The sequence below is a fragment of the Vespula pensylvanica genome, chromosome 17 (assembly GCF_014466175.1).
Source record: "Vespula pensylvanica isolate Volc-1 chromosome 17, ASM1446617v1, whole genome shotgun sequence".
NCBI classification, from domain to species: domain Eukaryota; kingdom Metazoa; phylum Arthropoda; class Insecta; order Hymenoptera; family Vespidae; genus Vespula; species Vespula pensylvanica.
In genome coordinates, this window is record NC_057701.1 from 1,483,042 (window position 1) to 1,496,322 (window position 13,281).

Consider the following 13,281-nt stretch of genomic DNA (forward strand, 5'->3'; position numbering starts at 1 on the left):
TGTATTAACGTAGCGGTAGGATATATACTTTGTATAGGTGAACACACATTGCATGCTTTATATACAAAGTCAGGAAAAGTACAAAATAAGTTTTCATGAAAACTTAGTAAGGTTTATATATTCTTACTTCATATATTAGTAATAAATAAAAGATCTATAACTTTTAATAATTACAATGTGGTACATATAGTACAAATAACAATAATAAAATAATTACTCTTAAAATGTTTACTATTTTATATACTCAACGTTCATTGGTAGATATATTTTAAATAGGTTTAAATCCACCAATCATAAACTACATTTTTTTAAGAAGAAGATGAAAGATATAAGAGAAGAAAGGAAGCATAAAAAATGAAAAACCAAGTAGAGATTTGACAGAAACGTTCCTTCTTCCTTGTATATATGATTTTGGTGCGTTCAACATTCATACGCGGTTCAACAAACACTCAATGTGGCGCTTGAGTTTGGAAGGTTATGGATTAATACTTCGGGGTGTGGCATCATATCGTGATTTATAAACCGAATAAAATATAATGTGCGTGTAACATTGAATAAAATATTTATTCGTTCATGGGATATTTAAGAAGTTATCTTTAGTTAGTATGTTTCGCGCGTTTTTGTGAAAAATCAATGGACATTGAACTTACTCTGCTCAAACGTGAATCGCTTTTTAAATAATTTTTTAATAATAAAATCATATACTATAGATCAACAAAGAAACAATTTTTTACTAACATTCGAAGAAGACATCATGAATTGTGAAGTGTCTGTGTCATGTTTGTGGAACTTTTTGTTTTGATATATTTCCAAATGAAAAGTTGTTATTTGTTGTTAAGGTATATTGGTTGCTATTAACAAGGATATAGTCCATGAAATCACGTGTATTAAACACTACGTGGGATGTTGGGTCCTATCACCCCCACTCAATCCCACGAATATACCGAAATGTCTCGTCTAGCCGACTACTTTGTAGTAGTGGGCTATGATCATGAGAAAGAAAGTAAGATATCGTTATATTTGTTTATTTAATGGTTTAGAAAGAATACAGTAATGATATTATAATATTACAGGGGGTGGTATTAGTAGTGGGATCATCATACAGAGATTTCCAGAAAAAGATTGGTCTGATACACCATTCATTGAGGGCATAGAATGGGTAAGACTTATTATTCATGGATTTCTCTAGGGCTCTACAATTAATAGCTGTTATTTTATAGTTTTGTCAACCTCAAGGATGGGCTTTATCAACAGAAAGGCAAGAACCACGTTTTTTTGTATCGATATTAACAGATATCGATGCAAACCGTCATTATTGCGCTTGTATGTGTTTCAATGAGACAGTTTCAATAATGCCAAGTAAACCGGTAGATGAAGAAGAAGAACCTGTTGATAATGATAGCCGTTCTTTGGTTAGATCAATGCCCTCTATTGCACATCATAGCATCATGTATGCTCCTAAATGTCTGGTGCTGGTTTCCAGACTAGATTATATTGAAACTTTTAGGGTATGTAAAATATCAGATATCGGAGTTGATTGTATTTATTTCTTGAAGGAAAAGAAAGATAATATCTAGTAATGATACAAAATATTTTTTTCTTAGAACTGTCTTGGCATTATTTACACAGTATATGTAGAAAATCTTGGAATACCATTAGAAACATTAGTAGGAAACATATTAGGATGTATACAAGTACCACCAGCAGGAGGACCTCAAGTACGGTTCAGTATTGGAGCAAGTGATCGTCAGGCTCTTCAACCACCAATTAGTCCTTCACTTCCAATAACTCATACTAGTGTAAATCTTTTATTTCAACAATTAGGTAAGAAGAAGCTAGTAATTGAAATCATTGTTTCATGTGTGTATGAGTGTGATTAAATATTTTTTATCTTAAATATAAAATTTTTTTCTTAGGTATTCGCAATGTACTAGTGTTATTTTGTGCAGTTATGACAGAGCATAAGATACTCTTTCATTCTGCAAGCTATTCTAGATTAACTGAAGGATGTCGTGCTCTAACTGCATTGATGTATCCATTTAGATACACACATGTTTACATTCCTCTTTTACCTGCGGCTCTAGTCGAAGTACTCAGTACACCCACGCCATTTATAATGGGTGTACATAGTTCACTCAAGCACGAAGTTGCAGAACTTGTAAGAAAAATTTAAATAAAAATTTAAAAATAATATTTATTTAATATTATCTATAGAAATATATAATTCTTTTGAACAGATGGATGTGATAGTAGCTGACTTAGATGGTGGATCTATAATGGTTCCTGATGGAGTATCACTTTCTCTACTCCCAGAACCTCTTCTTTCACAAACACAAGATGCATTATCTCTTGTTTTACAACCAGAATTAGCATGTGCAGATTATGCATTTCCACCTCTTGCTACAAGAGCCCCACATCCTCCAATGTTAGATAAAGAATTAAGAGCAGTTTTTATGAGAACATTTGCTCAATTGCTACAAGGTTATCGTAGTTGTCTTACATTAATACGAATTCATCCAAAACCAGTTATTACTTTTCACAAGGTAATCATTATCATGCATTCTTTTCTTATGCTATATTTGTGTAGATTATAATTTGTTTTTATTTTTTTATTTTTTTTTTATTTTTTTATTTTTAGGCTGCTTTTTTGGGAGAACGTGGTTTAACAGATTGTGACTTCACGACAAGAGTTTTAGATTGTATGTTTTTTACATCTTTTATCGCAGAAAGAGGTCCACCATGGAGACCTTGTGATGTATGGGATGAATTATATAGTAGCTTAAGTGATCAGTTAAAACAGGAAGTACAAGATCATAGTCAGTATCAATAACTTCTTAATTCGATTTATATGACATTTATTCTAAACATTAAGATTTTGTTTTTATATTCCAGGACTTGTTTTAACACATATTCAAGAACTTGCACAACAATTATATACGAATGAAAATCCTAATCCTCAACCATATGTACAAAAGATCTTAAAGCCACCAGAAGGAGCCTTTGCAAGAATTCATCAACCTCTTTTACCTCGTGTCAATCCAGAGCAAGTACAAGCAATTATAGATGAAGGTCTTGCCAAAAACAATTTAAATGTTAGGTTTGTATATTCTTTTATTTTATGATATATTACATCATTTTATATCAATAATACATAGTTTGTCTTTATATCATTCAGATTAACATCACTAAGACCAATTCAACCACGTATTGTACCTATAGGCCCACATATTTCATTTGTTCATGATACTAGACATTTGGTGAGCAACTCAGCACGCAGATTAGAAGTGTTGCGTAATTGTATAAATTGTATATTCGAAAATAAAATATCAGACGCTCGTAAAACTTTCCCAGCAGTTTTAAGAGCTTTAAAAAGCAAAGCTGCTCGATTAGCTCTCTGTATGGAATTATCTCAGCATGTTGTTGGCAACAAGGCCATGCTAGAACATCAACAATTTGATTTAGTAGTGCGTTTAATGAATTGTGCATTACAAGATGATTCCTCAATGGATGAACACGGTGTAGCTGCTGCTCTTCTTCCTCTTGCAACAGCATTTTGTAGGAAACTTTGTACAGGTGTTATACAATTTGCATACACTTGCATTCAAGAGCATCCTGTGTGGCAAAATCAACAGTTTTGGGAAGATGCTTTCTATCTGGATGTACAGAAAGATATAAAACGTTTATATCTACCTGGTGATAATTCTCCACCAAGACTTGCAAATGATGGCATTTTAAATCCTATCAGTCCACGAGAAAATAAGGAATTTCCATTTCGTGATCGTTATTCCATATATCAAACTCAGGAACCCTCAGCTTTAGAAATAGCTGCTGAACAAATGAGAATTTGGCCAACTATTGATCCAGAAAAACAAAAAGAACTTATAGCAAGTGAAGAAAGTACTATGTATAGTCAAACCATTCATTATGCCAACAGAATGGTATACTTACTAGTTCCTCTGGATATCGGTGCAAAAACTCATCGTCAAGATAATGTTTATGACGATGAAAGGGCTAGTAACAGCATTACAAATAGGTAAATTTTTATATATGTATATTCATTTTTTTATTAAGAAATATTTGTAAATAATAAATATTTTTTGGGGGAAAAAAGTGTGGCAAGTGATAGTGGTGATGCAGAATCTGGATTCGAGGAAACTGACCCTGGTGAAACTGGTAGTGCTGTTATACGCATGGTTTCACGATTTGTAGACCGTGTTTGTACCGAAGGAGGTGTTAGCGCCGAACACGTAAGGTGTCTTCATCAAATGGTTCCTGGTGTTGTTCACATGCATATTGAAACTCTTGAGGCTGTACATAGAGAAAGCAAGAGATTACCACCAATACAGAAGGTATGATATATGTTCACAAAAATAATTAGGATAAAAAAAAATCAAATATAAAAATTATATCTTTTTTGCAGCCTAAAATATTAACACCCAATATGTTACCTGGTGAGGAAGTCATAATGGATGGTTTGCGTGTATATCTTCTACCAGATGGTAGAGAGGAAAGTTCTGCAGGCCTTCCCAAAATACCACCATTATTACCAGCAGAAGGAGCTATTTTCCTTACGAATTATAGAATAGTATTCAAGGGAATACCCTGTGACCCATTTGGTAATTATATTTAATTTTTATTCTTGTCGCAATTATATAGAAATTAATTTACAATTATTCATTTTTATTGGTATTTTTAATAGCTTGCGAGCAACTAGTAGTTAGAGCTTTTCCTGTTACATCATTAACTAAGGAAAAGCGTGTTGCTGTACAGCACTTGGCACATTTAGATCAGTGTCTTCAAGAAGGACTACAATTACGTTCGTGTACATTTCAATTAATAAAACTGGCATTCGACGAAGAAGTAACGCCAGAAAACATTGAGACATTAAGAAAATTAGTTCACAAAGCACGGTACCCGCCACATATATTTCATCATTTTGCATTTAATGGTCAAGCATTAGTTACACAGACTGCCCATCACAAAGGAAAGGAAAAAAATGCTACACTGAAGTAAGTATAACAGATAATCAGAACTTATTGTTTGTTATTAGTAAGGTTTTTTTCTCCTTCCTTTTTTTTCCCCCTCTTTTCTTCTTCACATTCATATTTATTTTACAGAGGTTTTGCCAAAAAGACCCTCTTGAAGACAGCAAGGAAAGCTGGTTTTAAACCAAAACAATCATCCAAAAGGCAAAAGTATGTTTTACCAAACATGAATTTAATGACCAACAATAAGTACATGACATTGCCTGGACGAATGAGCTTACCAGTCACTGATAATAATGATTTAAGTCATGATGATGATCTCAGCAGTAAGTTTTGAAATTGAATTACTTGCGAAATAATTATACTTATTAAATTACTTCTATTTAATATCTGCAGTTGACGATTATGAAATACCAGGAATTGTAAGTCAGCCTCCAACCGATGCAAAGACTTTGGAACGTCTTTCTGAACGCAGTTATGTCAGGGATTGGTACCGATTGGGTCTATATGCTAATGGACCATATAGTAATCGACGAAACGAGCCTTTTCGATTATCTTCTGTGAATTGTGCATATATGATTTGCAGAAGTTATCCTGCTCTTCTCATAGTTCCTACATCTGTATCGGATGAAAGTATTCGAAGGTTTTGTCGACTTTATCGACATAGTAGAGTTCCCGTTATTACTTGGAGGCATCCAAGAACGAAAGCACTTCTTGTTAGAGGTGCCGGTTATCATGGTAAAGGTGTCATGGGTATGTTAAAGGCTCATCCAACATCTGCTGCTAATCTAAAAGGTATAATTCAATTAACTACAAATTATAGATCAAATTAAATATGTCCATTGTAAATAAGTATGTTATAATTGTAGCAACTTCATCTGAAACAACGTCTTCCTTGGAGCAAGAAAAATATCTTATGGCTCTTGTAGCTGCTACTCCATTATCTGTATTGCGTCAAGGTTCAGCATGGGGCATGTCCGATTCCTCTCTTAGCATAGATTCACTATTATTAGCTGCAGAGGATCGTAATGCCACTCCTGAACAAACTAGACGAAACCCATTCAATAAAGCTATAGGTACATTAGGGTATGTTCTTTTTTATAGTAACATCATTACATATTATTTATATAGAAAATAATAATATAGCTTATCCTTATCTTAATAACTTAAGATCATCAGGTGGTAAAGGAGCAAAAAATTTTGGACGCTGGGGCTCGCTTAAAGATAAAAGACATAATTCTCAAGCTTCGTTAACCTCTGTTCATCAACGTGGTACAGTGAGACATTCTGCTGACTCAGATAGTGGAACAGAATGTGTTCATACCTTTCAACGTGCGGCTCTCTATATTCTTGGAGAAAAATCTCACATGAAGGTAATTAAATAAGGAGAAAAAAACCTTGCTAATTAGATAGAGTTTATTTTGATACAACTAAATATATTTGTTTTTTATAAAAGGGTGTTAAAACTGAATCAACTCCTAAAACTGATTTTATACCAGTAGAATATTTTGATGTAAGGCATACTAAAGCTGCATTCAAAAAACTTATGCGAGCATGTGTTCCAAGTTCTCCAAATGTCGAACCTGATCAAAGTTTTTACAAGTAAGTCTACTGTCCTAAATATTCGATTTAGAAAATATTTATGTATATTTTTATTGATGAATCATTTTTTTCTAGATTAATTGAAAGTTCGGAATGGTTACAACAATTACAAAATTTAATGCAATTATCTGGAGCTGTAATAGATCTGATGGATGTACAAGGTTCATCAGTCGCAGTTTGTTTAGAAGATGGTTGGGATACAACAGCAACTGTTTGTTCTGTTGCTCAAGTTTGCCTTGATCCACATTATAGAACTATTGATGGTTTTCGAACTTTGATCGAAAAGGAATGGCTTGGTTTTGGTCATAGATTTGGCCATAGGAGTAATCTTGCTGCAAATTCACAAACAACAAATTTCACACCCACTTTTCTTCAATTTCTTGATATAATACATCAAATTCAAAAGCAATTTCCATTGGCATTCGAATTCAATGATTATTATCTCAGATTTTTGGCATATCATTCAGTATCTTGTCGATTCCGCACATTTTTGTTAGATTGTGAATTTGATAGAGTGGAATGTGGTATTGCTGCTGTTGAAGATAAGAGAGGTTCTTTGACGAGCCATCACAAAGGTGTAGACACAGGTAGCGACGATGAAACGATTTATCCTGGTGGTAGATTAGTTGGAACGAGTACTGGTTGTAATTTAGGCCAGAGTATATTTGACTATATCGAAAGACAACACGCAAGATGTCCTTTATTTTACAATTTTATGTATTCACCAAATACTGAACATTACGTTCTGAGACCTGTTTCACATTTACCAAATCTTGATATTTGGCAATATTATTTAGAAGAAGAGTTGGCCCATGGGCCAGCTTATGATTTAGAGGTATTGCAACAAGATTCTCAACAAGAAGAAGAAGCAGAAGCTGCTGATGGTATTGTGAAGAGTAATCGAAAAGTAGTCACACAAGGGTAAATATTTAAACAAAATTTAAACATTCATATTTCTAACATATTTTATATATATTATAGGTATGATGGAGTTAGTGCTATGGTACCTGATCAATTTGCACATCTTTTGGAAGAAATTCATAAATTAGAAACTGAATTAGGACATTTACCCCAGAAATGGAAAGTTCTTTGGGATAAACTTGAATTACCTAATACAGATTCATTAGCTGTATGTATTACCGAAGACAGCTTTTTTTAAATTGTTATTATAAATATTGTAATTTATATAAATTTGTTTTATCATTTTTTTTTAGCGACATGCATCATTTAGTACAGCACTTGTAAGATATCATGGTAGATTAATACATAAGCGTTCCACTTTCGAACTTTTATTAAGAGGAAAATTAGCTGGTGGAAATACAGCTGGAAACGAAGGTTCTGTTTATGCACATCCACACAGGTAATTATACAACCAGATTTTATTCAACGAGTTAAAATATTTTATAATTTTTTATCCTAACATTCCTTTTCAAAGGTTCGACAGATTAGATTCGGCTACACCAACTCATTGTGATGCATGCTCTGGTGTGCTATGGGGACCCGTAAAAGCTGGTTTGCGATGCGTTGATTGCGGTCACGTTTGTCACGATAAGTGTGCAGATGCAGTGCCAAAAAATTGCACAAAATACAAAGCAGTAACTGATAATTTACAGACTCATACTCTTACACGAAGTGGTGGAGATAATGGAAGTGTTAATTCAAGTAAGATCATTTTCTTGAATTACAGTGATTTATTTAAATATATATTTCATAAAATACCAATATATGTGCTTATATTTACAGGTGTAACTACAATACAAACATCTTCGCAACAATATTATGAACAATTCTCCAGTAACGTTGCAGAAAATAGAACTCACGAAGGATATCTTTACAAGCGAGGCGCTTTATTGAAAGGTTGGAAGCAAAGATGGTTTGTGCTAGATTCTATCAAGCATCAGTTAAGGTATTACGATGCAATGGAAGATTCTCATTGTAAAGGATATATAGGTATTTGATATTTATATAAAAATCTTAATAAAAGTTATAGATAATTATTAAGTTTTATTCAATTTATACAAATGTATTAATATTACAGATTTGGCAGAAGTTGTGTCTGTTACTCCAGCTGCACCAATGCCAGGGCCGCCAAAGAAAACAGATGACAAATCATTTTTTGATGTAAAACATACAATAATAACATTCCTCTCATATATTACATGATATCTCAAATGTTTCTTCATATTTTTAGCTCCGTACAAATCGAAGGACATACAATTTTTGTGCTGGTGATGCAGCAACTGCACAAGAATGGATTGAGAAGGTCCAAGCATGTTTACAGTAGCACCTCAGCTTGATCATAATTCTAATTTAAATTGTGCAAGTGACTGATAGAATAATACAAGTTATACTTTTGTTATATAATCTTGTATAGTCCAAACATATATATATATATATATATATATATATATATATACATATATATATATCATAGACTGCGATAATTCTGTTCTAAGTTTTTGAAACTGTGGAAATTGTTAGAAAGAAAGCAGGTATCATAAAATTGATAGTGTCGCACTCACATTATTGTCGTAGATTCAATATGTGAATGTAGAGTGTACATTGTGATTATGCTATTATGTTAAGTTAAAATGATTTCAGCTGGAAGAGGAGAGATCGCTATATTTGCTTTGTCAAACGTTAACATCTTTTTTACTTTGTTTATATTTACGTTAAAAGTATAAATGAGAATCATAAATATATGTAAATGTCAAAATGTTAGGTTAAACTCTGTATATATTTATATATATATATATAGTTACATATACTATATATATATATCTCTTGATGTAATATTAATGTACCGTTATTACTACATTATTGTTATTACTCGACAGCCCTAATCTTACTTTTTAAAACATTGAACCATACAACCATCATTTCAATCCATAAATCAATACCGACTAAAATGTTTATTTAATAAGAAATTTTTTTTTATTCAAACCCCTTTCAAAGTTAAATTGACAAAATCTTTCATTTGTTTTTTTTTTCTAAAATTTTATATGGTTTTTTTAGAAAAATAATCGTACAATATATTTTTTAATAGCAACAAACAGCAGGTATGTTAGCTGTGTGAACCTAGGTCAGTATTGAGATGTGTCTACGTTGAAGCAAGTCAACGACAATGTCCCAAATACGTCTATGCTCAATTTATTCAATGATGCGTCAAATCCAGGGTGCAGCAGGCACAGTATTACCGCAAGGTACATGAACTAATCATCGAAGATATATGGTAAATAAAACGTAAAATGTAGTGAAGAAATTATAGAAATTTTTGATACAAAAAATCGTATGAACATTTTCTATCGAAGGAATCTTTTAATGTATTTACATGTAAGAAGAGATGCAAGAAAGGACACAATCGTACCGTCATCTAAATCGTGCTATATATTGCGCACTTTAATACTAAAAGTAAGGCACTAGGAGAATACGGGCCAAGGTCTCCAATACGATAGTTCAGCGGAAGGTGCGTATTTCCAATATAGAGTGCACTACAGTATATCGCAACAATTTATCTATACCGATAATTACATTTTTCTGCATGTTCACGTATTCGATAATTAAATTAAAAATTTCTGATATAAAATTAATACGTTAATATCACGCAGTTAATCGTTAATTAAATAACTTCATGGGAGAGATATTTGAAGGTATTCAATGAGATATTTAATTTAAATCATTCCTCTCGTTATACAAAAAAGATTAGGTAGAATTTGATTAATTTGATTTTACCGAGGTCCTGAAAAATTTGGGAATGATTACGTTAGAATGATAATGATATATTACAACTTTTACTTGGTCCTTTTTTCTTGGGTCGCACGCTTTGACAGAATTCTTCGCGTCGATAATGCAGCGAACCCCCTATCGATTGGATCCCCCCCCACCCTAGCTCACCCCACACTCCACCGCGCTTAGGGAGTATCTTAGCGTGACAGTTTCGCAAGATGAACGTCATCTCCTCGTACTTCATGCATTATCCAAATTATCAAATAGCTTACGTATTATTTCGAGATAGAAAAAACTCGTGATATAAACTCTGAAAATACATACACTTATTTTTTCTGTTAAATTTTTTAGTTTCTCCTTAGGGTATACGTACATACATATGCATGTTACTTCTTATATGGATATGATCGATAGAAAAGGACGAGAATGCAGGTGTGTCTTCTTTCGTACGACGCATCATCGTCTTTGTTTTTTTTTCTTACTATTCTCTTAACGCTTACGATTAATATGTTTCTATATTGGACGACATATTAAATGCATTTGCAATTTTTATAATGGAAATTCGAGTAATGGAATTGTTCCGCTTCGGTAAAGTAATGATTGCGTAAGTATACGTAATACAGAATGCCAATCGGAAAAAAGTAGGATTAAAAAAAGAAGAAGAAAAAAGGATCGTGAATTTTCAACAATAAAAATTTTTGTATTAAAAAATAATATATACACAAATCTCTTTAAATTTTTCTTAAAGAAAAGAAAATCTTGATAGAATATAAACGAAAAAGTCTACAAAGGTTAGATCTCTCGATGTATTATCGTAAGATCTTTAACATAACCCTCTCACAAAAAATTCATCTTACACATTCGACATACACACTCATAGATGTAATATATTTCAATTGCAAAAGAACCGACGAAGATAACATACATATATCTCTAAAAATAGTAGAGAAAAAATATTAATTTATCCATAGTAAACACAATGCCTGTACATAGTCTCACGTTACACGATCATTGCGTCGTTCTTGTTACATCACAATATTGTTACGTTTCTCAAAAGAAGAAATATAAAATTGTCGAATCTATGAATAAGGAAGGGCGTTAAAGAGAAAAAGTATCGTCAAAAGGATGATAAAAATCCAAAAAGAATGGGACAAATAAGAACGCGTTAAGAATAATCATTAAAGAAACGTTCCGATGCATCAATCGGTTGCATCGGTTGATGCATCAGTAAATTAATCAGTCGGTCAATTTGGCATTTTGTTCTTCCCTCTCTCTCTCTTTCTCTTTCTCATTCACATGTGCTTCTCCCTCCTTCTTCTTCGATGTCTGTCTCTCTCTCTCTCTCTCTCTTTTATCCCCACCACTGTGTCATGCTTTGTTTCTTTCTCGCTCCAACTGTCCTGCCCTTCCTCATAACCTCCCCCTTCTTTTCGCATACCCTTCGCTCTCCGATGTACTCATTCCGTTTCTTTCTAAAGCGATTATGAATCCAACTCTTTCTGTTCCTTTCTAAAGCGATTATGAATCCGACTATCCTACTCTATCGCGTGCCGCATTGCGCGTCTATTCCTGCGCACGCTCAATGCAGGGGGAGAGATAGACACCGAAACTTTTCGAAAACTTTTCTTCTAAAGGCAAAGCTAATCTTCCGCAACCGCAAGTGATATTTAGTACCGAGATTATCCTCTCTGTTTATTTTTTACGTACAGTTCCCCATTGATTTTTGTCGTTTACATATAAATATAGATGTATGTACATATATACATGTATATACATACATCATATAATAGGACGACGCAACCCGCCTCACAGACGTCGAGGAATATAAAGAAAACTCGTCCAATTAGATTGAACGTGTATATGTACATGTGTGTTCCGCATCGCTCTTAGCGCATTATACACCTGTATGTATGTATATCTGCAGAGCTTACGACAATGCGTAAAATACGAAGCAGCAAAGACGACCATCCTCCTTCTCTTGTCTTCTTCTTCTTTACTTCCCCTACTTTTTAACCTCCTAAGTAACCTTACCTTTCTACCCCCACGCCCTACTCTTTAACCTCACCCTTTATATTTTTTCTTTCTTCTTTCTTCCTCGAAATCACATACCGAAGAAAGCCATACCAAGACCGGCTTTCATGTAGCACGTCAAATTTTCTGATCTCGTTACAACGCAAGAGAAAAGAATCATCGAGTGTAGTTTTCTTTTTTATTTTTTTTTTTTTTGCCGTATGGTTTCTGACGTGTGACACAGTTTTTTTAAAGACCTTTGTTCCCTTCCCCCTCAAGTCGATCGATCCAAAGGAGAAAAACAGTCTCGATTTTTGTTTCTCGTTTGAGTACGTCGACTCGTCGACTCGATAAATAAACATAGAATGATCGTTATTAAGAAGGGACGTAGATACATATACGCAAAAGGTTATAGAATACATACATATATTGCAAGAGATGAAAGAGAGAGAAAGAGAGAGAGAGAGAGAGAATTTATCGATCATGTTTAAAAGGTTGTCGCACTGCACGCAAACTAAAAGTAAGCTGAAGCTCCCTCTCTCTCTCTCTCTCTCTCTCTCTTTCTCTGTTTCTCTCTTTCTAAGGGTACGATAGATAGATTTTTTTGCAAACGTTTTGGGTCAAGTACGGTATTAGTAGCTACGAATAGAAACCCGAATTGCGATTAATCGTTCGGTGGGAAAGGGGCAGGAGCGTCTATGTGTGTATCTTTAAATAAAATAATCGCCCCTTGACTCTCTCTCTCTCTCTCTCTCTCTCTCTCTCTCTCTCTCTCTTTCTCTCTTTCTCTCTTTCTCTCTCTTTAATGCAGGCCAATCTCCTTTTTCAATTTATATCTTCCTTCTTTCCTTCCTTCCTTTTTTCTTTCTTTCTTTCCTTCCTTCCTTCCTTCCTTCCTTCCTTCTTTTTTTCTTTCCTTCCTTCCTTCTTTCTTTCCTTCCTTCCCCCCTCCCTCCCT

General features: G+C 33.6%; 1 protein-coding gene across 1 annotated transcript; it reads left to right on the forward strand.

Moving 5' to 3' along the window:
* Positions 1-317: 317 nt before the first annotated feature.
* LOC122635142 (myotubularin-related protein 13) lies at positions 318-9,500 on the forward strand. The gene is made up of 25 exons (XM_043824999.1): positions 318-1,003; positions 1,074-1,159; positions 1,221-1,508; positions 1,605-1,824; positions 1,917-2,158; positions 2,238-2,543; positions 2,639-2,816; positions 2,893-3,097; positions 3,176-4,033; positions 4,112-4,349; positions 4,421-4,616; positions 4,700-5,009; positions 5,118-5,311; positions 5,382-5,780; positions 5,855-6,071; positions 6,157-6,358; positions 6,442-6,587; positions 6,663-7,508; positions 7,569-7,716; positions 7,802-7,947; positions 8,023-8,249; positions 8,331-8,537; positions 8,626-8,708; positions 8,779-8,972; positions 9,005-9,500. The coding sequence occupies exons 1-24, from the start codon at positions 904-906 to the stop codon at positions 8,869-8,871; spliced, it is 6,135 nt and encodes a 2,044-aa protein (XP_043680934.1). The 5' UTR covers positions 318-903; the 3' UTR covers positions 8,872-8,972; positions 9,005-9,500.
* Positions 9,501-13,281: the final 3,781 nt, after the last annotated feature.